The sequence below is a fragment of the Theropithecus gelada genome, chromosome 1 (genome assembly GCF_003255815.1).
Source record: "Theropithecus gelada isolate Dixy chromosome 1, Tgel_1.0, whole genome shotgun sequence".
Lineage (NCBI taxonomy): Eukaryota > Metazoa > Chordata > Mammalia > Primates > Cercopithecidae > Theropithecus > Theropithecus gelada.
Genome location: NC_037668.1, coordinates 149,868,962 through 149,896,734, shown reverse-complemented (window position 1 = coordinate 149,896,734; position 27,773 = coordinate 149,868,962). Strand labels below are relative to the sequence as shown.

Genomic DNA, 27,773 nt, shown 5'->3' with positions numbered 1-27,773 from the left:
CATGGAAATGAACATTCAAGGTAATTCTGACCTATATGACTTTCATTGGATATATTAATAGAAGAGGAAGCCAGGCGCAGTGGCTCGTGCCTTTAATCTCAGCACTTTGGGAGGCCGAGGCGGGTGAATCACCTGAGGTCTGGAGTTCGAGACCAGCCTGACCAGCATGGAGAAACCCTGTCTCTGCTAAAAAAAAAATACAAAATTAGCTGGGCGTGGTGGCATATGCTTGTAATCCCAGCTACTCAGGAGCCTGAGGCAGGAGAATCATTTGAACCCAGGAGTCAGAGGTTGTAGTGAGCCGAGATCGTGCCATTGCACCCCAGCGTGGGTAACAAGAGTGAAACTCCATCTCAAAAAAAAAAAAAAATAGATGAGTAAAAAGACAGATTTTTAGTCTCTTGTACTTGAAAGTGTTGCTTTCATAGAAAGATATATATACTTATACATCTACACTGACATCTAGATACCTGTATCTCTATGTATGTATGTATGTATGTACTCATGCATCTACACACTTAGAAGTGTGGTTTAGATTCTGTTCGTATTCATCCAGGAGACCGACTATGTCTTTCTGATTTACTATATTAACAGTTCCATTCTTATCTCTATTTAATTCCTTTAAATTATTTACACACACACACACACACACACACACTTTTTTTTTACCTGGTGGTGTCCAAGCTACAAATATAGAATAAGGCCCAATTACTGTGATATTATATGGAGGATGGATTTCTTCTGGTGTTGACATAGGTGTTTGAACAATGTAATCATCACTAGTACTGCTGCCACCTCCAGTTTTGACTTCTAACTTGTAAGTGTATCTATATTTAAAAAGAAAGAAGAATTGTGATAAAACCATGCACAAGAGACTTGAACAATGATAACCGGGTTTTGTATCCATTGCTTAGTTCTACATTTGTGACAAATTGCAAATTCTTTGCTCCCTTTCCAGAAACTTGACTTGGTAATTTTTCTTGCACAGGCAACATTCTCTCCAAACCATTGTAATTTCAGCTGCTTTCAACTTTATTTTTAACCTGCTAGTAATTCATAGCTTTTCTTGAAGATTTCAGGAAAGTCTTGGAGTGTGCTGGTGGATTGTGGAGGATTCAAATTAATCTTCCCCATTTTTAAATGGGTTGGAGTTCAGGGAAATATGTTTAGAGAAAGATGTTTTTAAATTGATCTGCTATTCCTTACAATAAAATGAAATTGATCTCTACTTTCTACAATAAAACATCTGTTGATTTAAGATATGTTTTTGTCTCCGCTGAGAAATGAATGGGAATGAAATGCAAATATGTGGAACTTTTTCCTCTAAAACTACTCACAACTATATGTAGTGTAGCAAGTAGAGAAACATTGTACAAGAAGAAAGGAGAGTTGATGGAAAACAAAACGCTTTACATCTCTTTTATTGCTAGTTTAAGGATGCATGTTTTTGAAGATAATTTGGTAATTTTTAAAGTTTAATACTTCATGTATTTTGTATATTTAAAAATTCTCATGCTTTTATGTCAAACAGAAGACAAATTATTTATATTTTAAAGAAATTTCATGTAGTCTAAAGACTAAATGATTTAGCACTTTTATCAGTTGTTGAATGGCCAAGGAATGAGGAAGTTAATTAAACAATTTAATAACTTTCAGTTGGACATGCATTTCTTACCAACCCAGAGAAATGTACAAATCTTGCTGTATGATTGGTAAAGTTTTCTTTTAGTTTACCTGCTATTGGGCTCCAGGTTTTTATCAGTGAAATTCTGCTCTTCACTGCCACCCAGGAAAAGCAAGTTTCCATTACGACTCAATTGATATTGAGAAATGAGGCCATTGGGCTTTTCTGGCAGACTCCAATATAATTCCACAGTTGTAGAATTGATGATAATGTGTCGAGGTGTCACCCAAACTCCTGGCAAGAATAACGCAATGAGGTTTTATTGTTAGGATAAAATAAACAGTGTATCAAAAGTCACACCATCCCTCCATGAACTGTGATATTTTTTCTGTTGATTTTAAAAAATATCTAACTGTAAGGAACAAAAATACATAATTGGTGTAAATATATTTTTATTGTTTTGATTATTTTATTTTTGAATTGCCTTTGGAAAGTGAATTTCAGACAACTAGCAGTGGATAATTTCTCTGCCTTGGTTGTCACTCTGAGTGTATTTTAAATCAAGGCCTGAGAGACTATCTGGGGAGTTCAAACTTTTTAATACGATTTACCTGGAATACGTGAAAGTAGGCATAATCGAGTATTTACCTGAATTATACAATTCAACAAATGAGTGCACTTTTCCTTTTTCTTGCCCATCAGTGCTATGCTTTCTTCTCTTTTCTTCTCTGGCTATGCCTCTGGCCTCGTTTACTGGGATGTCTTCCCCTCCTGGACCTTGAAAGGATGTAATGCCTCAGAGCAGTAGGCTCTGTTCTCTCTCTCCTCTCTGTGTTTCCTCCTTTCTCTTCTTTTTCTCTCTTCTCTTCTCTTCCAACACTGACTTCCCAGGTGATCTCCATTCAGCATGGGTTTTAAATATGCATATGCTGAAGACCCCAAAGGCATATGTCTAGATTGAAACTCTCTTCTGAGTGTCAGACTCAAGAATCCAACTGTTTGCTTGACACCTCCATTTGGATGACTGATGATATATCAAAAACTAAAAACATGCAAAACAGAACTCTTGTTTTTCCTGTCTACAATCTATGTACCTCCGAATCTTGTCCATCTATCCATTTTCTTGGACAATACACACAAAAATAATGATCCTTGAGACTTTCACTTTTCATACCCCCAAATGTAATCTAACATCAAGCCCCGAAGATTCTATAAGGTATACTTCCCTGTATCTTTACTTTCACTTCGCCTGGTTCAAGCCACATTTCTCTCTCTCAGAAACTCCTGTCATAGCTTCTAAACTTGCCTTCATGTTGAAATCTTGGGTATTCCATTGGGATCTTTATAAAAGTGTATAAAGTGTATATGTAAGCCAGTGTCATCTTTATGAACCATATAACCCTTTTGAATTTATTCCTATAATATAATCCCAATTTCTTATTATGACCCATGTGGTCCCACATTTTATTGGCTCTGGCATGCATGGCAGCATTCTTTCCACCGTTCACAGAGCTGTGGCCATGCCAGATTCCTTTCTATCCCTAGAATGCTTCAGGTTATTTCCTACATCTGGGCTTTTGAACTTCCATTCCTTTGACCTGGAACACTTTTGTTCCCTTGCAACACGACATTTTTGAATTTTGTTCTCCTATGCAGAATTGCTCTTATATGTAGAATGTTCTCATATGTTCTCATAGTTCAGTTACTTGTGTAATTATCACCTTATTGATAAGACCTTATTTTAACACTCTCTTTTTTTTTTTTTTTTTTTTTTTGAGACGGAGTCTCGCTGTGTCGCCCAGGCTGGAGTGCGGTGGCGCGATCTCGGCTCACTGCAAGCTCCGCCTCCTGGGTTCACGCCATTCTCCGGCCTCAGCCTCCCGAGTAGCTGGGACTACAGGCGCCCGCCACCTCGCCCGGCTAGTTTTTTGTATTTTTAGTAGAGACGGGGTTTCACCGTGTTAGCCAGGATGGTCTCGATCTCCTGACCTCGTGATCCGCCCGTCTCGGCCTCCCAAAGTGCTGGGATTACAGGCTTGAGCCACCGCGCCCGGCCGTACTCTCTTAACTCTAACTTGAACCCCATCTAATGGAGTCCCAACCTAGTTTCTCTGTATTGCATGGCTTTTTCTATTTCCTTCTTAACACTCAAAATATCATAATAAAGTTCTTTCTTCAACATACTATTATTTTTACGTTATATGACAGTGCAGTCCACTCCTTTTTCCTGCTTTGATGCAAAATTACTTCCATGGTAGCAGGGATCTTCTCTGTCTTATTTGTCAATGTATCTCTATGGACAACACAATGCCTAATACAAGTTTAGTGAATAGATTTATTGTAAATATATCTCCTGCAAAATACTATGCTAAGCACTGCAGGCAGTTCTAGGGAAAGCAGAGATGACTAAGATGTGGCTCACTCTTTCAAGGAGTTTATACTTCTGTCTAAAAGACAAAGTATACACACAAACAACTGTAATTCAATGTCAAACATTCAAATACTCTTATAGATGTACAAACCTATTGATGGAGAACCCAGCAATGAGAAAGCTCAATCCTACCACTTTATGTTGTTATCGAGTTATACTCTGATTAGACACTGTAAATCTCTTCTGGAGATTAAAAAAAAAAAACTCATTTCAATATTAGGTTCCCTGTAATCAATAGCTTTTGCTTGATTGTATCTCCTCTGTAGGTTACTCTGCATAGGATAAGATTTTGACACTTCAGAAGAAAAATTTTCAGAAGAACAAAATGCAATTTATTTAGCAGCATCCTGAAAGAAACAAGATAGATTTCAAAAATGTCTCAAACATCCCAGCTTTCTAAGGAGCAATATATTCCTGAGAAGAGAGTAGTTCATTTTGTTCTGAGAGTTTGCTCTGTTCTAGGTATTTGGAAAAGTTCACAAATCATAGTATATATTTATGTGTGGGTTTCTCTGCCAACAGCTGCTAGATGATTCAACCAGAGTTCTGATTTAAATGTAATATTAATTTGTTGATTCAAAAGATAAAGTATGAAGTCTTAACTCATAATCTGCTTCCTGTAGTTATATCTTTTTCATCTTGAATGTTGTATTAAAAATCACCAAGATACTAGAATGGCTATTGCTTGGTTTCTGATTTGAAACAGTCAATAAAGCCTGTGGATGTGGAGGAGCTAATAAAATAAAATGAAACGTAATTTTGGGTTTGTTTCAACTTTTAAGTAAAAGTTGAGTTTATTATTTATACAGGCTGGCAAAAGCTCTGTTCAAGTTGGTAATAACTCCATGTCCGTTGGTTTGATTGATAAGATGCAGTTCAAATGTATACATAATCAGAAAGTGCTGCATTTTTACTTGGATGTTGATATGGGGACATCATTATCTTGGCAGCTGCAAGAAATCTTTGCTAGAGTAAGATGATCTTTGGTGGGATATATTAACGAGTCCTAGGTGGAGAATTTGTCCGCTTCACCATGTAACCCCAGTCTAAGTCTCAGGTAAAACCAGAAAAACCTATTCTGTATAATAAGGGAGCAAATTGAGGCAGTTCAAGGGAAAGAAATGAATAGTAGGGAGGAAAGTAACCTAAGAGGATGGGGTGGGGTAAGCTAGCTGAGAGGTTAAAAGGGGAAAGGTAGAAGTAAACCTTTGTGGGCCTCTTTACACAATGACAACCAGTATAATATGTCTACTGTATTTGTTTTAAATTTATCTTGAGTTGCATGCAATATTACCCACTTCTCATGTCCCTACAAATCTTCATTCCAATTCAAAATTCCCAACATTTATTGCGGATTGTTTTTCTCGTGAAATCTGGTGATAGGAACCAATTTTGTATTAGTTGATGTCAGGGATGCACTGAATTCTGGACTATTTAGTATTTGTTAATTTATTCACTCAACATTCTATCTGACTCTGTGTCATTTTCTGTGTTGGGCACTGTGGATATGAAGATAAAGACTCACTCTTGCTCTTCATGGAGTTCATGTATCATGGTGAATAAAGATAAGTTGATAAAAAATTGTACTCCAGTATGATACATGCTTTAAGAGAAGGAGACACAGTATCCGTTAGAACACTTAGAAAGGGTAACCTGACACAGACTGTGGGGAGAAATGGAGATGGGTAGGAAGTAGGTGGTTGTAATGGAAGATTTCAGAAGGGGAGATGTGCGAACCAAGTTTTGAAAAGGTGGGCATTAACTGAGTGAGGATGTAGGGAAAGGGAGTTCAGGCTGAGGGGAACCCACAGAAAGTCCTAGAAATATGGGCAAGGATAGCAGGACTGCACATACCGTGGCATGACTGGTGCATTGCATGGCATGTGGGGAAGACTGAAAGCCTTGAAAAATTGATGGAAGTTAAAACTTGAGGGGTCCATGTTGCTTTGCTAAGGAGATATGGATGTATGTCTTCCTGGAAGGAAATGGGATTTTATGGAGGTGACTAATATGGCATATTCTTATTTTGTCAAAAGAGGAAAAAGAATTAGGATGTGGGATGTGAGAAAGAGGAAAAATGACTAAAAATGACTAGAGGAAGCACACCTAGTTAGGAGGATCCAGAGAACTTCTCTTCTTATAACTATAAAGATCTGAACCAAGGTAGTGGTAAAACGGATGGTAAAGAAGAACAATGTTTTAAAAAGTCCTTAAGATTTAAAACAAATAAGATTTTATGAAGAATTATGTATTACATATGGAAAAGGGAGCCATCAAGAATGTCAAGCTTTGGGCTTAGGTGATAGGTAGGTGGTAGTATCTGAGAGAAGAAGAAAAGCAGATTGAGGAGTAGAGTGGAGTGGAAGAATTAAGTGAAGTATTGAGCTTAAAGTTTTTGAAAAACACCTAAATATAAACATGTAGTAGACCAATACATAAATAGGATTTAAATCCACAAGGGTAGTTTTAGTATTTGGTAGCTCTCAGCCTCCGTTAGGAGATAAAGCCAGTGCTTAAGAATTCCAGAACAGCTTGGGAGTTACAGTGCACATAGTAGAGGAAAAACAAAGGGCCCATAAACGTTAAAAGAAGGGCAGAGGAAGAGGAATCTAGAATGAAACTGAAAAAGAGTGGTTCTTCTTTTCCCTTATCTTTTCCACATTGTCAATGCTAGAGGAAAGGATGTCTGCAATTTTGCATGATTTATCTCTAAAATGAATTAGAACTCACTTGGACTTCAGTAATTGTAGAAAAGAAGAGTAATAATTCCATTCAAAATCTTCCCATTATGTGACTAAAGGTACAGGTACACAGTTTTCTATGAGGATAAAACTGTAGAGTACTGTGTCCAACTTATCAATGAGGTTGTAATGTGCATTTATTTTTTCTTAGATTGAAAATGATAGGCAAGTGAAAAGAGCTCAGGTTGCATTGGCTATGCTAAACACTTCTTTTAATTCTCTTCATGTTCACTTAAAATATTCATATATGAGATCTTCAAATTATATCCGATATATTTCAAAATGGCATTTTATAATTAGTTATATCTGGGTGAATAATTTAAAGTGGTATACTTGTTTTCACTTTACAATAAAACAACAAAACTTAATGTGATTGCTAAGGTGTTCCCAAGTTAAGCATTCGTACTATATTTATATCATATATGGGTCATATATAAATGGCACTTATTCAGCCAGAAAATGGCCCTAAATCCGTGTTTCTTCTGCAGAGGGAAGTCAATTTTGTTTATCATTTCTTTGCATGGTTGTTTGTGTTAAAGGAAAGGTACATACAGTTAAAAAAAGAAATTAAGGGCATTTCTCATATCACATTACCCTGCACTGTTGAAAGCTACAATTTTTAAGTCATAAAATGTAAGTCCTTTCAAGAAATTTTGTCGGGAAAAGTGAGAAAATAGATGTGTATTTCCAATGAATTTAAATACATGAATTTGGTAGACAGGAGTGGAACAAGAGATTCCATTATTTTATCAGGCTTGAGTTTCAGCCAAATCTGGTTGATAGATCCTTTAGAAATTATCCATTATCATCAAAGTATCCATTTGATAGTTTACCTTTCCAAAAAATCCACTGCTGGTTTCTTCCTTTCAAAGGAACACTAAGCTTTTTGACATGAAACATTCTTTATATAGAAAACATCATTAGTGAATTCCTGGTGAGGAGCCATATGCCCCATATGTGGAATTTTCCATTTTATTCCCCATTTACTGGTAGGAAGTTCAGGTCTAATATTCTGAGGTACAACAATCCCTTTCATTAGAAGAGTAATGGACAAATAGTTCAGGAGTCTATGGTGGTAATTAACATTGCATTTCTGTTTAGAAACTTATTTATGCCTTGGTTTCCCCATATGAAAAACAGGCAGATAATGAAGATTAACAAAATAATTAGTTGATCACTAACACATGCCACTTAGTATATTATTCTTTTGAAAGTAAATGACACCACCCATCCCACCTCTCAATGCATGGGTAACCATTGCTATCAGTTGGTGTGTATACTTCCTGGATTTTTAAATGCATTTATTTATTAACCATTAGCAACAAATGTCATTTTCTCAGTTTGTTCTTATACATTAATATAATTTCATAACTTCCTCTTTGTATGAACTGATCGTCTCATTCTTTTATATTGGTGCATGAAATTCCACAATATGAGGATAGCTGATTTTATTTAGCAATTCTCCTACTCACAAACATTAAAATTGCTCCCAACATTTTGCTATTAAACAAAATAAATGTGTCAATAAACATCCTGGTGGATGCCTCCTTGACCAATGTGGCACAGTTTCTGGCATAAATGATGAAAACAGAATGGCTGTATCATGGGAAATTAACAATTTAAATGTAATAGACATTTCCAATTTGCCGTCTAAGGTGATGATTCCATCTTATAATCCTTCAAACTGCGTCTGGTTGTACATCTCTGTACATCACTGTTCATTTGTCAAAATCCTTGTTTCTTGTGGTCCATCTCAGAAGTCATCTGCTCCATAAAGTCTTTCTTGATGTCAATGATGGGTTATTGTTTCTTCCTCTTCAGGCCAACCTTAGCACTCTACTCATTTGTTCTTTCTTAACATCAACTTTTAGATTTTCTCTCTTCATACAGATCTTTCTCCTATCACTTCTACTTGATTGTCAATCTTGAGGGCAGAGAATATTTTAAACAACTTCAGCAGTGAGCATGGTGCTTATTACATATTAGATGCTCCCAAAATATTTGTTTAACATCTGAGTTTTTTAAAAATTTCAATAATTCTTCTTTCCACAGAAAGTCAACTCTAAAAAGGTTAAAGAATTGAAAGCGAACTGATCTTGGGAAGCTACACATGAATCAAGCCTGAAGAATGGGAACCTAGAATACGATTTTATTCTGTACCTATCAACTTTATTGCCTCTTCCTTGTTTGTTATGAAGGAATTTACAGATTCCATCTCAAAATGCCATGTGAAAATTTCTTCCCTCAAACCATGGATATTGTTTCATTACCTTCAGGAGCTGCCTGCAGTGTCTGACCTAGAAAAGGCTCGCTTGAAGTGCACCCAGCAGATGTACAAGCCGTAAGCGTGAAACTGTAGTTGGTGTACGGCTGGAGACCTAGAAAAATCAAGCAAGAAATAAAGTACACCTTAAGAGGATTATTTATTATCAATTAGGCACCAGAAGTAACATGCAGAGTTGTAGATATGATAGCCAAAACATTTAAGAGTACTCTTTAAAACACTCTTTAAAGAAGGTCTCAACCTCATAAGAGGTTAAGTGTTGAGCAAAATTTCATTTATCACTGATAAACTAATAAATTCTCAGCCATAGAACAGACCTTAAAATTCATGTGAACCATCTACCATTCTCTTGATTCCCTATACAAGATGTCATTGAAGAGGCCCTGTCCCGTTTATACGATCAGAGCACTCCGTCTCCCAAAGAGCCCATTTCATCTTTAGAGAGCCCTAGAGTTATCCTTATTTTGTTTGAAAGTCCTTCCTTATATTGTGATGAAATCTTTCTATCGCTTTCACCCCTGGGGACATATAGAACAAATCTAATTTCTTTTCCACATGACAGTTCTTCAAATGTTTGTAGACAGTTATCAAAACCCCCTGAGTCTTCTCTTCTCCAGGCTAACCATCCCAGTCTCTGCAATTGCTTCTTATACAAATAGGGGCAGGAAAATAAAAAGAAGGTTAGATTCAACATTTTCTTGCCCCAAGTCATATTCAGCTCATATTAATGCCAACCAACACTTTTGTTTTTAAACTTTGCACTCTACCTAATGTGCCTTTTTTTTTTTTTTTTTTTTTTTTTTGGTGTGTTGATTTTGTCTTTACACGTAGATTAAGGCTAATTTGGAGAAGAGATGGTGCTTATTACTTCTTTCGTATTCAGAATATGATACAGCATGGTAATAGTTCGTAAGTTTTCAGGGAGAAAAGAATGACAATCCATCTAAAATAGAAGTTGTATATTGTTAGATTTTGCTGCTCTGTGCGTGGCTGGTGACCTTGTGAGAGTTACTGAGCTCTCTTCGCCTTGGTCTACTGATCTGTAAAATGGGGAATCATTATAGCATCTAGCAGACAGGAGAAGATGAAATAGGATACACAAAGTAGTATTTCATTCTAGCAGAAGCAACTTTAAAACTCAGCAGCATTCAACAAGGAGGATATTGAGGCTTACAAGACATCTCTCCCTTGACGCTTGGGAAAGTTCAAACAATGCCAAAGCTCTCTTTGAGAAAAAAATAGTATTTTAAAACAACAGGACTTAGCCTATTTGTTAAATAATTGAACTAAGTTACAGATGAATCCAATGATTGTTATGCTTATTTTTTCACATATTTTGAGCTACATTTTCACATATTTTGTTCTTTTGGTGGAATGACCGTTCCTTCAGAGATGTTCATGTGTCACTTTGTCCGTTTATGCAGATTTCTCCTCAAATGCTACATTTTAAAAAATTTTGACCACTTCATCTAAACAACCCATCCATCACTTTTTATCGCCTCACATAATTTTCTTATTTCATAGCCTTCAACCATCTCTGATGTTTGCTGTGTCTCTTGCTTATTTGTTATTTGTCTCCCACTTTAGATGTATGCTCTGAAAGAACAACAACTTTGTTTTGCCTCTCTGTATCTTTAGGATTGTGACAGGCACAAAAGGTGTGTTTGTTCAATGAATGAAAAAATTACCGATCTCATTCATTTAGAATGAGAGCAGTAGTCTGGGTTCTCTGCTAAAGCAATAATGTTCTGCAGCTGGAGCTGCCCCAAGGTTTAGCTTCAGAGCCCTTTGTATTTTCTTATCAACTTAGTGATAAGATGCAGGCACTTATTTGATTATAATCTTCCATTTGGTTGCTTTGGAGGATTTACATAATTTTGATATTTACCTGATTTACAGATGAAGAATATGACTAAAGATCTAAGCCATACCCAAGCCACATATGTTTGATAAAAGCTTATGGGAAAATGCTAAGATTACAAAATGTAGAGCTCAAAATAATGGAAGGGAATATTCAAGAATGAAACTCAGAGGTTGCAGTGGCAAACTCGTTTAGCTTGACAATGTCTCCTCTTCACTCTCACTACTGACAAAAAGGGTCTTGACCAGTGTGATACCATTTTACCTGAGTATCTTATTTTCCCCATTTAGAATATAAGCCCTTTGAGAGTAGAAATGACATCACTGAGTGAGTCTTTTTGGGAGGTCATTTTCCCCCATAGTGCCCATTTTTAGGCATTCAATGTTGAACAAATATTGCTTAAGGAAGAGCATGCCCACGATAGTGTCCCATAAAGTTTGCAGGGATATGAGGCTACGATGGCTGTCACCATGTGACCTGACCAAAAAGGTCCTTCCTCATAATTCCATCAGTATCCCTGCCCATGGCATTGATTTCTTTGAGTTGGAGATTTTTTTTAGTTGCAGAAAATTAATAAAATAACAGAAATTAATATAATTTGTGAGCAATACATATATTCTAGATTTTTTCCTGAATGCCAGATGTAAATCTGGTAGCTAAAAGTAAACAGATACTTTATTTTTTTTTCTGGAATATTCTGACCAAAACAATGGCCTCAGTTATCTTCCTCAACGTGGTCCTGGTTGGTCTGATTTCAGATATGCAGTGACCGTAAAAGAAAATTTTAGGATGAGCATTAGGGAAAAAAGAAAATTCATAATCACAGAGGTTTGCTAAGGTTGATTAGAGGATTGAGAGTATTTGTAATGAGAATTGTAGTTGAAAGGAAAATTAATGTATATAAAAATATAAATTGTCATTTCTTGACAAAGCCTTTCTGCAGCAAGTTGAGTGGTCTCCATTTTACTTACAGCCTAGAATTTGAGAAGGCAGGTGTTTAGGCATGGTACAACAGTAGAGTATCCAGCAACTTAGGGATTTTTGAAAGAGGGAGGAAAGTGCATCAAAGGAGTTTACATTAAATGGGGTAGGTTCACTAAGCTACAGGTGTTTACATTAAATGGGGTAGTTTCACCTAGCAGGATATGGGGGTAGGGCTGGTGGAAGGAATATGTTTCTCTTGAAGCTACTGGTGTACTAGAATCAAGGAGGAATGGCAAACTCAGCACTGAGCAGAAAACCTTGGTCAAGAAGTCAGAGGAGTTCAAACATATTGTCAAATCAAGAGGAGTCAACATGGTGCACTAAGGAAAGGAGACAAAGATTGAAGAACCAAAAGGATGAGAGTGGGAGACATGTCTGCAAGTGAATATGGGGAGAATGGCAGTTTTACTCTAATTCATTGGCACTTTATCCTCTAGAGCTGTGTCTGTCCCTGAAATGTAGCCATGCTGGCCAGTTTAATGGACCATGTGGGAAAAGTGTAGAAATACTTAGGCTCATTTCAAAAGATGTTTGCTAATGTGTATCAGGCAACTTCACACCTGCCATATTTACCTTCCAGGGTCTGTTCCTGCTTTTTAGAACAAAACTCACAGTTTCCTTGGATAAGCTAGTCGTTTGTCCACTATCAGGCTTTGTACTTTATTTAGTGTTGACTTCATCTGGGCTGAGGAGTGTATAGATGACCCAAGCCTGAACACCAAGCTCTATGTTCTCCCATCACATAAGAGCTAGAGCTGATAGTATTTAAGTTACTCAATGGCTGCCTTCCCTCTGAAGATTAAGCGGCATTTAGAAGACATAAAAATGGTAGAAACCATTGCAGCTGCTCTTTATTAAAATTAACATTATTTTAATTGGCAAGTCATAATTGTATACATTGTAGCTGCTCAAAATGAAAAAAAAAGTTAGAACAATTTAGTTCAAATACCAGCACAAAAACTATAAATTAGGAAGAAAAAACCCAACAAACGAAACTCAGGGTGTTTTTGTTTTTGTTGATCTGTTTTTAATTCTGTTTTCATTGGACTCTATACATTAACTAAATATATTTTATGAGAATTGCAGTTATTTTAAAGGAAGTTAGTTATAAGATTATGTAAATGACATACTAGCAAAAGTTTATTGAGCATTTACTACTACTTGGCCCTCTTCTGTGCACTTTATGGGTGTTAATATAATCAATGCCCACACTAACTTTCTGCTGTGCATGCTATTATTTGTTCATTATACAGATAAGGAAGCTAAGGCACAGAAAGTTGGAGGAAATTGCCTATGATCACAGAGATAAGAAAGGGCTGGGGCCAGGTGCAGTGGCTCATGCCTGTAGTCCCAGCACTTTAGAAGGACGAGGCGGGTAGATCACCTGAGGTCAGGAGTTTGAGATCAGCCTGGCCAACATAGTGAAACCCCGTCTCTACTTAAAAAACCCTACAAACATTAGCCAGGCATAGTGGCACATGCCTATAGTCCCAGCTGTTTGGGAGGCTGAGGCTGGAGAATTGCTTGAACCTGGGAGGCAGAGGCGGTAGTGAGCTGAGATCCTGCCGCTGCGCTCCAGCCTGGGTGACATAGTAGCGAGACTGAAAAAAAAAAAAAAGAAAGAAAGAAAGAAAGCCAGCCAGCCATCCAGCCAGTATTGGAACTTGGGCAGTTACACTGAGAAATGTGGCCCAGAACAACTGGATCAGGCTTCCTAGCCTTATAATAAAAACCATGACGTAAATAGCTCAAAGCCCAGTGAAATTTCCAGTAATATAAAAAATTCAAGTGGGACTATATATTTAAATATTTTCATTTTAAATATTATTATGAGTCATGTAGTGAGGTACTGAGTCATGTTCTCTGCTAAGAGAGCAGTCTGAAATTAGGCTATTTGGGTTCTAATACTTATCTACTTACTAAGTACTTGACTACAAGGAAGTTTTCCGGCTTCTAGGTTCCTCAGTTTCTATATCTAGAAACTGTAGGCATGATAGTAGAGACTGCTTAATAGGTCTACAGATTACTTTAAGTGAAGGCAATATCTAAATCCATAATTTAGAAAATTTAAAACCATATTCTTTTAGTTTTTATATTTTTCATATTGTTAGAGGATTGGATTACTAATAGGCTTGGCTCAGATAATCTGTAAGAAAGCATCAACTACCATCAGGCATAGATGATTTACATGAACCTGATGACCTTTCATATATACGACTCTGTAAAACTCAATAAAATGAACACATTTCAACTGGAATTTGCTGTCATTTTAAGTAAGCCTCTATCGGTAGTCCTTAAAACGAGATATATATGACATATTAGCAACAGGCAATGAAAAGGGCACACCAATTGAAAACTACTCATGAATTGATCAGGATGAGAAGAGGGAAATAAAGAGATGTCTCAAAGGAACCGTTCCAACTGTAACTTAATCCTGAAGTCGAAGAGTGGAAGGAGAAAAGAAAACATCATTCAAGTGCTCAGCATTGAATTAGAAGAGTAGGAAATAGCAGTTGTAGAGTACAGAAAGGCAAATGCATGGAGAAAAGCCAAGTATTTAACATTTCAGTATAGTGAAGATTACTGTGGCTGCAAATTACCTGAATTTCCCTACAGGGAATCATGTTCTTTTTTAAAGGAAAGAAGCATAATATAACCAAACTCATTACAATTACACTTCCAAGTAACATTACTTTCAAGAGTAAATGTGTGCTAAAAGGGACTGCAAAATGTCTGCCTTTAGTTCATAAAAATATGATTTGGAAAATAAAACCCATGTTTACAAAAGTTATATTTGATGTACTCTATAAAGAACAGCTTGCTTCCAATTTTTAATCTCCTGATAAATAGTCAAAAAAAGGCACATTAGCCATTATAATTTCACATAGCAAGTGCTACTTCAAAACATTCAGCCAATTGTTCTAGAGTGTCATCTGTTATGTTCTAAAGAACTACCAAATAGCCCTAAAGAAAAGAACTACCAAATAGCCCTAAAGAATATGTAATTCTGTGAGTTCCTCCATCAGCATGTTTAGTGATTAGCTCAAGCACTGAGAGGCCTGAGTTACGTTAAAAAGTTTTTGTTAGGTGGTTATAAAGTATTGTAAATAACCATCCTGCGGATAAGTCATCTGTCCTGGCACCAGTTCACGCAAACTGGATGTGTGGTCTGGCCCCTTGGACACTCACATTCAGAGTCTGTTACTAATGATACAGGAGTTAAGAAGAAATCACTTACGCAGATAGTAAAGGTATGGGAGTCCTCGGTAAGGCTTTTCTTTTTAGTGAAAAGCCCCAAATAATTTTCTAACAAAGGGCAAGCATGTAAAGTCGAGCTGTAGACATAGGCAAGCAAGCTGGGTGCTTGCATGGGTGAATGTGGGCAGGAACTAAGGACCATACATGTTCAAGATGGTGGCTCCATCTTCCCTTCTCCTTGTCAGCCACTTGTACTGTAAGGCACAGACAAGACGGAGCCAATCAACTGGAAGGCCCATTTGTATAACAAGATTAGGGTGCGGTGACCAGCCTTCCCCTCACACTATGTAAATGTCATACTTGATCGAACCAATCTGTGAGCCCTATATAAATCAGACACTGCCTTCTCCAGCCTGCCTATAAAATCTGCTGTGATCCACTGCCTCCTCACTTTTTCGGATGTCTGTCTCTCTCTCTCTCTCTCTCTCTCTCTCTCACAAGGAGTTGCTCTCCTCTCTCTTCTATCAAACTTTCCACTCCTTAACCCACCCACATGTGTTTGTGTCCTGAATTCTTTCTTAGTGCAAGACAACGAGCCCCAGGGTATATACCACGACAGCTATAATGATAGTGCTTCCTTTTGCCCTCACTTGCCTGGGATCTCACTAAATGATCCCTTTCAGAGCATCTCTGCCTACTGAGATTCCCAGGAACTCCAGCATCCACTGGTCATCTTGATTGTGATGCATAGAGCCATATCAGCATTCTACTTATATCAATCTGATAATTTGTGAAAATCTAGATGTTCAAAACTGATACACAAAGGCATCATGGAATTACTTTACAGACATCTAAGGTGCCTTTAAACTAGAATTTGTTTTAGAGAATTTGATTAAGGATTATTTCAGGAGCTCACATGCTACAGCCATCTTTTCTGGATGGTACCATCCTTCACAATCTCAACAGCTGCCCATTCCTCTTACCCAAGCCAATTTCTTGTCCCCCCCACTTGGGCAGCATTGATACTGTCCATTTTCTGTATTGATGCTTTATGAATTCAGTTGCTACCTCATATGAACTGAACATCAAAACAAAGAGCCTCTTTCATTGCACATGCCAGTAAGATCACTTCATGACTTTTAGTTCTGACTACTTGCTATAAGCTAACTTGCGTTATTAATTCTACATTTCATGTGAAATTCTGAACCATAACTTAGGTCCCTCTCTCCAATATCTTCCTGATCCCAAGACGTCTTTCCTAACAAGTTACTTCTTTGGCAGACTCTCTTTCCAGATATACATCAGCATTAAGACTATTATTTAGACACCAGCAAGGAAAGACCCTTTCTCTTTGATGGTGTCTAAATAATAGTCTTAATGTTGATGTATATCTGGAATAAATATAGCAACAAAAATATAATATTAATTATATTATATATATTTTGATTTTAGTGACAGTATTTTAATAAGTATTAAATAAATATTTTAATAAATACTTTTCCTCTTTCAAGTTCAGTGTTATACTAGACTGAGGATTCTTCTCTGCATTTCCAGGCAGACTTTTCTTCTCTAAAAACAAAATGTGATGTCAGGTGGCAGCAAAATCTGATGTTGCTCAAACATGAGACAATGAGGACATTGCAAAGGGAAGGGTGTGGCCAGAACTGGGGTGACAAAAGAGAACTAGCGTCCAGCAAAGTACACTGGAATATCTGGGATTTAAGGGGAATTAAAAAAAATATCTTTGTCTAGGCAGCTATCAATTATAGTTCTTTGGCCTTAATATTTTTATCCATAGGCAGGTTTTAAAACGAGAAAAAGCGGTTGGTGCTACTTTTTTTTTCTTTTTTGGTCAGGCACAAATTTAGTTGTTCTCAGAATTGAAAAAATGAAAAGAAAATAAACTCTTATCACTATTTTCACAGGTCCCTAATGCTTGGTGGTCAATAGTTACATAGTAACTGAGGGGAATGCAGCCTGGAGCATTGCGTACAACCACAGAAGAAACTCTCAAAGCTTTTTGAGGACATTATCACCATCCTAGTTTTCTTGCTATCTGTTTTAATTAAAGAAATATACTGCAATTAAGTCCAGGCTGGTGAAGATCAGGGTTGGATTCGTGGACTTTTGACTGTGCAATCAAACAAGGTACCATGCTTGGAAGCATGAGAGCTTACTTCTATGCTCTGCTTTCGTTGTCTTGACATTTTAATGATTTCTGAACAAGGGGCCTGAATTTTCATTTTGCACTGGACCCCACAATTTTGTTGCCAGATCTGTCTGAGATTTAGATATGTTTGACAGTGGCATTTTTATCTCCATTTGAAACAGAATGTAGTCAAATACTAGTTTACTATTCAGTATTTATTCATTCAACAAACACTCTGTGAATATATTAAGTAATGTGATGGGTACCAGGAACACAATGGCAAACAGGAAGCTACTGTCTCTGTACTTAAAAAGCGTTACCTATTACTAATTGTGGAACAGAGACAAGAGGAAAGGCTATTAGAATAAAATGTGATAATTACTATGAGAGCAAAGATAATATGGGAACACCTAGCAGAGTTATCTAAGAATAAAATCCCTTATGAAGAATTTCTACATTTTGTTGTATTGATGGTTAAAGTATGTTTTCTCTTTTTCAAAAGTGAAGTGTAAAGTATCTTTCTCAGTATAACATTAGTATTACATTTTCTGCTACAACCAGCATTGTTAGAGTTTATGCTATTTAGCATACAAAGTTTTCATTAACTTCTAGGAAGATGAGAAAGGAAAGTAAATTATTCTTTCCTTGCTAATTTAATGCTGGTGGGTTTTTCCTTTTAAATGAAATACAATGATGAGTAACTTCTAATTAATTATTTTGGAAAATAGTTTTCCCAGAGTTAAGAGACACACAGGCCCTTATTATAGTTGATGCTAAACAGGACACAACTAATTCATTTTTTTCTCAGTGGCCTTAATTATTTAGTTAATCCTTTCTTCTATTCCTAAACTCACATTAGGAGGTCCACGTATAATGTAGAGGTAGCCCAAAGTGAAACAATGCCATAACTGATGTCCAAATTGGTCTGTACAGGATGGTGGATGTGTTTAGTAATAAATGATATGAAAAGGTCTTTTATTGACAAGCTGCCATGCGCTGTTTGCATTAGCGAATATGAGAAGATGATGGCTGCTACTCCTTCGTCCCCATGGTATTCAGCTCAGTGAGATAGCAGAAAACGCTTCAGTTTACTTAAAGCATTGATAACACCTCTAAATAATTAACTGAGGACTTCCTGTCTTCAATTACTTAATGCTTTTTTTAACATCTTGAGAGGATTATAAGCAATTTATGGATTTCACATGATGAGTGCATTCGCCACTATTCCCACAAAGCATTTACGGGATCATGTTTCTAAAGCTTTGAGGTAATTAAAAATAAGCATGGAGACAATGGGGCTGAGGCAAGGTGCTCCCTTTCCCTCCTGTCATTCCTAAGGACCTAGATTTTCAGGCTCCGGGACAACTAGTGCTACAGCTTTATTAGTGCTCTGTTGCTCAGGGAATGCCAAGCTTTTGGAAATGATGAGAAAATCAAAACATTTATCCTAGGGAGTTCAGGCAGCATTTCCATCAAACATTTAAGATGGAATAGAAAAGAAATGTGATTATTTTAGTTCATTCCATGAACTCAATAAAACAGTCATTCACACCATAAAATACTTCAGTACTACATTTGGTCAGTCAGCTAACCGTGGAACTGAATTTTCCTGGGCAGATGAGTAACATTATATAGATCTCAGGTTTCAGATTACCTAATTCCTAGCACCATTCCTGTCCCCAAAGAACTACATATAGGAGGCTCTGTACTTGGTAAGGTTTTGCTGAATGAGGACGTATTTCTTTATTCTACAAAGAAATCCCTATTTAGGGCTGTATTGGACAAGTGAAATATTCTCTAAATCTAATTAAAACAATATCCATAGAAATTAAAAACACAACACAACAAAACAAAAGTAGAACAGGGAGATTGGTCAAATGACTCCTAAAGACTTTTACCAGATTATGAGTTTTACTGTTAAGTAAAATCATATTAAAAAACCTTAAACTATTTATTCCTATAATAGGATTTCTGGCACCAAGATATGTGTATGAAATCTACTCTGACATAAAAGTAGCCATTAAAAATGTCAATGAAAGGAAGAACTGGTAGGGTGAAGTTATTTAAAGAAAAATCTTTGCAATTATTTTATAATTAATGAGGCTATCAATCCTGTTGGTTTGAACATTACAATTGAATTTAGTCTGTTGGTGTATAAATGCTGATTTCTAAAAAATGCAAACCAATACAGTGGCAACAATTCAAAGCTGATGCTGGTTAAGTTGATAGATACTACAAGAAGAAATTTCTTTAGCCTTATATCTCAAGTATTGTGAAACCTTTACTGGTACAGTCTTAATGTGCCTTAACTTGGTTTTCAAAACCCTGTAATTAACATCCCATTGCTTACTCCAAGTGATTCGTTTGATTTTTCACCACTGCATCCTGTACAGAGTTCTGCTTTCAGTTATTTATTTTCTTGTCAGTCTTCCCTAAACGTGAGAGCATCTTAAGAGCAGCAGTCTTATTTTAGACCACTTAGTGTACTATCTGGAAAACTGCAAGCTGGCAATTCATTTTGGGGAGAATGAAATGATATTCTGATTTCCTTCCAGATAGAGGCAGTGAATGCCTTGGATACGCTGAGTAGGTCGGCTTTCTTCTTCATCTTTCAAATATGATTATTAAAAACATCTCTTACAAGGATGTGATGAGAGTCAGAGAAGTCAAAATGCAAATGTTTCTTTAAATGATAAAGCACCACATAGAAGTAAGGTTTTATTATGTAAAACACCATTATTTCAATCACTTGTGATGATTTCCACTTCAAGTAAAATAAGATAAAAGAAATGAATTTGATCATTTGAATATGAGGGCTTTTCCCAACCCCATTATCTTTTTTTTTTGAGACAAAGTCTCATTCTGTTGCCCAGGCTGGAATGCAGTGGTGCAGTCTCAGCTCACTGCAACCTCTGCCGCCCAGGTTCAAGTGATTCTCCTGCCTCAGCCTCCTGAGTAGCTGGGATTACAGATGCACGCCACCACGCCCAACTAGTTTTTGTATTTTAGTAGAGACGAGGTTTTGCCATGTTGGCCAGGCTGGTCTCGAACTCCTGACCTCAGGTGATCTGGCTGCCTCGACGTCCCAAAGTGCTGAGATTACAGGCCACCGCACTCAGCCTCAATACTGTTATTGATTTAGTCCAGGATCTTGAGATAGGGAATACAATGTGCCAGTCCACGAGTTGTATTAAGCACTTTCTGCAGGTTTATGGCCCTTTTGGAAAAATACTGGAGATTTTGCCAGCGAATCCTTGCTTATGTGTTAGGGAATTGTGGAATTTAAGAGTGAAAACTGATGAATTTATTTTGCCACCCTGTGTAAGTATAACCTGTGTCTCTTCTTAGAAAACATCAGGCACATTTTTCCAAGGCCTTTCTGCACTTTTCTGCGAGTTTCATTATCTGTGCTATCAACACCCCCTGCAAAAAGTGCAGTTCAATGGAAGGAGGTCCATCCACTCAGGAAGCCTTGGAAGGAGGTGTCTGACAATGGGAAAAAAGGGAAAGTTTATACAATCTTGTCCATGGTCTTAGAATTTAAATTTAACAGGGTTGTTCGGGATGATTCAGTAGACTCGAATAATGAATAAATGACTTAACTTCTCAAAGTATTCTTTTCTGTAAAATGAAGGTAGTAAATTCACTCTACATCTTAGGTTGGTGATGGAGAATCAAATTGCATAGTAGTGCATGCAAAGTGCTTAGGACAGCATCTAGTACATACTAAATTCATTTCTTCCCCAAACATTTATTTAGCTCCTATTACTGTGTTTAGGACTATAAGTGCTAGAGGTACAACACTGAACAAGTAGATAAGGTTCCTCCTCTTTTGAAGCCTATGTTCAAGTGTGGAGAGGCATAAAAAGACAAAAAACAAACACTAAAATATCAGGCAGTGAGAGGTCTATGGTGAAAATAAAACAAAGTGATGTGGTGGCATGTTAGAGAAGCTATTCAACCAAGTGAGTCAGAAAATGATTCCCTTCCCTTCAGAAGTGGCATTTAAGCTAAAACCTGTTAATTATTATCATAATCACTACTAGCAATTACCTAACATATCATTGTACTGTACTAATAGTATATTATTAAAGCTAATGATAATAAACATTATAATAAATTTAAAAAACACAATTGCTATTAATTAACATTCCTAATACTAACAAACTGTCACAATGACTCCACTGTCAACTAGTCCTGTGTATTAACTATCCACTTGATAGACAAATGTTAACCTCTGGCTGATTTTCCCCTGTCTTCCAGTATATTCTTGGCTATCCTAGTCCCCTTGTCTATGAATATATCCTTGGGGAATGAAAATGCATCTTACTGTTTGTTTGAAAAAAAAAAAGTTAATACTGATGCAAAAACCCTTCACATAATGCATATCAAGGCCAAATATAAATTATTTCTGAAGTTATCTGCTGTTGTGGCGTATTGCTGCCAGTGTGGGCTCTTCTATTAGCATGGATAAGTGGGACCTGACCATATGTCAAGAGAACACGTCCTTTCGAAGTGACCTCATATATCAAACACACACCCCTGGGATGCTCTGCCCCCCTAACCACAATGACAGACTCCTCCAGTAGGATTTTTGTTTGTTTGTTTGTTTTTTCACCTGTGACCGTATGCTGTCTCCTGTCAGTGGTGTCAGTGTGGATGAGACCTTTCCCAACCTGGCTGATCTGGTACTCTTTAATGACGCCGTTTGGTTTCTCAGGGGCACTCCAGCTCAGATGCAGAGCCTCTGCACTTTGGGCTGTGATTCTTGGTGGCAGGATGCTCTCTGGAACTCCTTGGGTAGTAGCTGCAACTACCTGAAGACATAGGAATTAAGCGGCAATTTATTGTAATAGTACACTAGCTATCCTGATCAATGAGAATGTCACTTTTGTTTTAAAATGTTGTTGTCTGGCCTGGCATATCATTAGCAGGGGTTTGGAGAAGCAGTCCCCTTTTTTCCATTTTTTTCCCTCCCATCCTATTTAAACAATGAAATCTGACCTTGAATATATTACATAAGTCTCACAGTACCATTTATCACAACAGGTTCAACAACAATTTTGATGGCAGAGTGCAGCCCTCAGTGTTTAAACAAGTAAAATCTGGCTGGCAGACTGTCTTACTAGAGAACTCTTGATAACTCTCTTCCATATGGCCCATCAGTGTCTTTGCATTTTAACAGCCTGATTTCGTACATTTTAAGCACCAGTAAATATGGAGCAAAACCCACATCTGAACTTGCTTGCATATAATATGCTCTGAACAGAATAAATGGGCAGACATTTCAGTACTCTTCTCATGATACCTAGGATGACTTTACAGTGTCTGCACCAACTTTCTAAATAAAGAAACAAGTGAGAAGAAAAAAATAAATAAATCAAGCAACTATTTAGTCAATATTGTCAAAACATAGTTTTGGACACAAATTGGCTATCTTTTTTCATAGAGTTATTTTTTTTTCACTTTGTAAACAATTGCTTTGCATGTAGCAGGCATGAGTTGTGCCTATGTAAAAAGCATAGAATTGTTCTAGGACTAATAACTTTGGATTGGGCCTATCAGCTGCCATCTATCTAAATGGTGGCTCACTCAGAAAGGTTTCTAGAGGTCTGTTGAACAAAATGTTGCATTCTTGCACCGTGGCTGAGCAGTGTGACTGAATGCTTCATTTGGATGTCTCTTGCACAGTGTGCAAAGATGTTGTTCTAAAGTTTCAAGCATATGAGAAGAATCAGAGCTACTCTGTGTAAGTTTGTTTCCTCCTGGGCTTCCCTTATCAAGGTTGGCTTCTGTGAAATGTCCCTTTCTTTAGTTTGCTCCTACATTGTTTGATTGTTTATTTCCAGTCTTCTTTGTGAGCTTTTCTTCCTTTTTCATTTGATAGCATTCCCCAGTGCTCATCATCCACGGTATTCCGTATTTGTGTCTCTCTAGTCTCCTTCCATGTCCATATTTATACTCATTACTTCAACTTCCCACAGAGATCTTTCTAGAAACTTCTGTCACTTCTCAATCTGGTTTCTGACTAGATATTTTCACATGAAGTGCCAAGTACTATCTGCTTCCACCACTCTGCTATCTGATCCTTCTCTTTAAATATATTTTTTACGAAACTTAACAAAACAGAATCTTATTCTTTTACTTTTAACATTTTTCTCTTTTTTAAAAATTTTCTTGCAGAATAACACCATGATCCACAAATTACGCAAGCAGATATTTGAAAATATCCATGATTCTTTCCTTTTATTTCTGTAAATATAGTTGAGTACCAAGTTCTGTAGATTCTATCCCCCACGTCTGTTGTATCTTTCTGTATTCTCGGTTCTGAACTCTGCTGCCTGAATTCAGGTCTTCATTATTTCTTGACAAGGCTATAGCAGAAGCCTTGGAACAATTCATTTTCCGTGCCAGGCTTTTTTGCCCTTGTCTTCATTTTTCAAAATCAGGCAATTTTTGTTCATATCATATTTAAATAGAAATTTTCTTTAACTGAATAATGATTTGGACATTTTTATAGATTTATAGATGACCTAAAATTGGTTGGTGAGGAAAGGATGTGGAAGAAAAGGTGGTACTGCTTCAAGATTTCACTTGTTTTTCATTAACACAAGATAGATATTTGGATAAATCTCCCTTGCAATGATCTCTCCTTCCAGGCCTAGGTATTAGCACTCAGTTAAGGGGACACATGAACACCCTAGTTAACACCCTGGATGTTCACATAATCCTCACACTGAACCCCTTTGCCCAGAGTTTAGGCAAACTCCTGTTACCTTGCTACTGGTGGCACAGCCAGCAACCGTGCAAGCTTTCAGCTGATATGAATATTCCTGAAATGGTTGAATTCCCTCTTTATCAGAGAAACTCAATGATGTTCCCCGAAAGCGTTCAATTCCATTTCGAAGAAGAATGTAGTAAATAACAGGACCTAAAAGAAGTAGAAAAATGACTGCATTTGAATGTCATATCATTTTAACTATTTGCAAACAACTTACAAGTCTTAGTGTTCGGAAGAAATGCAATACTATAGCTTTATTTAATTTTAATTTCCTATTATATTGCTATCTCAAGCAGTTCCTAATTATACTATTATAGAAGAGAGGGATTCTTGACATAGATGATCAAATAATCATTTATGTTTATTTCCTTTCACTATGAAACAAATTTACTTTCAATATCAAAACTCTTTTGCCTTCTCTGAATATGCCTTGCTTATTTGAAAGCAGCTCAGTTATATTCTGGGATTCAAGGAACTTTTACTTCTATTTTATTCATTTATTTAAGCTAAAAATTTACGAGGGCTACACCACAAAGTGAGTGATTAGTCGGCACATATTTAAAGTTCCCTTTATCAGAACATACTTTTCTAGTGGCTAGATGCATAGGGCAATTACATGTAGATTATACTCATTTCAATTTTCTTATTAATTTATGGGATTTTGTCATTTGTATTTTAAAGGTAGCTCAATACCATTTGATTGTATAGGTTTTCTCCAGTTTACGACAATTGTATCTTCAAGATTGTCTATTTTGGTCCATGTAGGGGGACTCACTCCTTGAGGCACATCTTCTTTTGTTCTGGCTCTCACAGCTTGGCTCAGTCCTCGCCCATAGCTGTTCCATGCAGAAATCCTGTACTCATATGTCATGTAGGGCTTGAGGTTCACAACTGGAAAGAGAAAAAATAGACAGGCAGGTTTCTCTTATTTTCATTTTTTAACCATCATACTAAAAGTGAATATCAAAAACTTCAGACATTTAAACAATTTTTTTAATGCTCTAAACCCTTTGTATATAAATAAAACTCTAATATCTTTATTTTCTAAATATAAGTAACACTTAAAGTGTTTATTAGATTCAGGGATACGGAATTATACAGAATGGAATTCCCCGTTTCTGAGCAGAAGGAGGGATATATTAAATAAATGAAAAATAAAAGCCCCGGAATAAAGTATAAGAAGATTTAATGCTTCACAAACTCATGTACTTTTGATTCCTACATGAGACAGGTTTGCCAACATTCTTTTATAGTTTTAGTATCATAGAACTTATAAATTACTACTTTCTATTACTTTGCTAATATTACTTAAACATTTTAAAATCATATGGATTATAATGTTATTATAACACACAGGATTTGAAACTTAGTTTATCATGGTACCATGTCAGTGAATAAAAATGAGAGCATACTCTGCTATCTAGTTCCTTCCCTCTTCCACAAAAGCCAGAATTGAAAACCAAAATACCAAACAACCAACTTTACTAAAACAATAAAACCAAGCCTGCTGAGCCTTCCAAACTGGCAAAAATTGTATCCGATGAACACTCATGTGATTCAGTGGTGTCCCCAAAGTCTTAGTTCCATTTAAGCTTTAATAACTTCGGAAATACCAAGGCTACACGTTTCCCCAAAAAAACTTACTTGAAAGTTTAATTATTTAAATTTATTTTCCATGTCTCTAATTTGATGAATTTGGAGTATGTATGTATTTTTGTATGGTAGCTTCTGGATGACTCTTTCTCAGATTAAGCATCAGAAAAGGAGGCCTTCTTCCTTGGCTGCGTGGTCAGCTGCTCATCTCCATTGGACATGGAGTTAATTCTCAGTCCCTATGCTTGGATTAATTGGGTCACATTCTCCTTATATACATCTCCTTACAATAAACCTTTCCCCGCCCACTGTATAGAATTAATATGAAAATAAAATGCAATAAATTATGGGGCAGAACTTCATAAAATGCAGATTTCTCTGCAAATATAAAGCATTATCTTTCTTTTCCATTTTCTCTGCTCAGAGGGTATCTGCCACTTGTTACCTGTGATGGCTACCATGGCTCCCCAGTTCTCCCTTCCATCCTGGTCAGAGGGCTCCTAATTAGAAAATCACATTTGCCAGTTTTCTTTGTAGCTCATAGTGGTCACATGACTCAGATCTCAATACTTGAAGGAGTGTAGAAAGACATGGGCAACTTCCACATCATTTTTTAAAGAGAAAAATCACATACCTTTGGTTGCCATTCTGGATTCTGGATCCCTGAATGACCTCGTGCAATTCAGTCACCTAGACCATCTACCTACCCTCAGCTGATCAATATGTTTTACATTTCTGCTACAGCAAATTAAACTACTCATTGGTAATGACTGTAATTCTGTATCCTCAAGCCCACATCATCATTTCAAATATCATTTGCTGCTTCCTTCTTTCTTTATATAAGGTTCAAATCCCAGTGAAAATTATTGTTTGTCATCATAGCTGCTAGTCCTAATGCAGTGACTAGTTATTAGTATGTATTTAATAAATACTTTTTGATAAATAAATGATTGCATGAATGAATAAATTTTTGTCAGCACTGGTATTGTCAGCTTTCAAGTGTAAGTTTCTAAAAGAGTCTGACTTAGTCTAAATTGTTCTCAATGGAATTATCATAGCACCACTTGTGTACTGAACATCTTTCATGAAAAAGAATGGTTTGTTGTTTTTGATATTCAATTTACAGTATTTTCTGCAGGCAAAGCAATCTGAAATAAGGATTTTAAAAGCCCTCATACCATTATATCAGTAGGTGGAAACATCTATTCACTTCTGGAGAGGGCTATTGCAAGTATGTATTAAAAGCCCTTCAAAATCTTGATCTTGATTACAAGGGGGCAGATAAAAGTAGAGAACTCTCTTAGATGGAAACTCAATAATTTTAAAATGAAAGTCCATGACTTAAATCTATAACTGGGACTGGCAACATAATAGAAGGTTGGACAAATTGTCCTCTATCTAAGGCCTTTCCTAATTAAATTCATTCCAAGAAGTTTTTTTGCTTGTATAGTGTTCTAAATCCAAATAACGAAGTAAAGGCAAACAAAAATGCCCTATTCATAAGGATGTTTCAATCTAATAGAAGAGTTGGAACAAGTGTTCAAATCCATATGACACATGAGAAAGCTAGTGAGCTTTGTGAGCAATGTGCCATAGCAGCACAGGGACTGAACTGAGGACATGAATCTTGACCTAGGCCTTGAGTAGGATGATAAATGAGGACATTTCAGGTGGAAGAACAGCTTGAAGTGCATTTGGAGCACTCTTAAAGGAGCTCCTATACCACTTGGAGTCTTCAAAATCTGTCCCTTTTGAAGATGGCATTATTTGAATTGTTTCTTTCTCATGGCGAGTTACTTTTACAGATCTGAGCCTCAGTTTCCCCATGTGTTAAATGATCATATTTATATGATTGCTTTGTGGGTAACTGAGATAAGGTTTTAAAGTACTTAGTATAACATTGAGACTAAATAATGTTCAATCAACCTTATCTCTGTTCCTTTCTTCCCTTCTTAATCTTCTTTCTTTTATCTCAGTAGCCTACCTTACTTTCTGCACTCTTGAGGTTAGCCATTATCGCCCCTTGGTTGAGTAAAGCAGAATGATGATTCATGATAGAATGGAGCAATGTTTTGCTTGTTTATGTAACCTTAGCTTGCTCAAATTATGTCACTTAAATGGATTCTA

General features: G+C 36.6%; 1 protein-coding gene across 1 annotated transcript in view; it reads right to left on the bottom strand.

Moving 5' to 3' along the window:
* Window positions 1–27,773, bottom strand: part of USH2A (usherin) — a 795,153-nt gene that overhangs the window by 129,123 nt on the left and 638,257 nt on the right. Inside the window, exons 52-57 of the mRNA XM_025367257.1 lie at window positions 24,747–24,944; window positions 24,049–24,203; window positions 21,891–22,089; window positions 9,067–9,174; window positions 1,735–1,918; window positions 670–827 (exon numbers count right to left, since the gene is read on the bottom strand). Coding sequence (XP_025223042.1) covers window positions 670–827; window positions 1,735–1,918; window positions 9,067–9,174; window positions 21,891–22,089; window positions 24,049–24,203; window positions 24,747–24,944 — 1,002 coding nt within the window. The remainder of the gene's footprint in view (window positions 1–669; window positions 828–1,734; window positions 1,919–9,066; window positions 9,175–21,890; window positions 22,090–24,048; window positions 24,204–24,746; window positions 24,945–27,773) is intronic.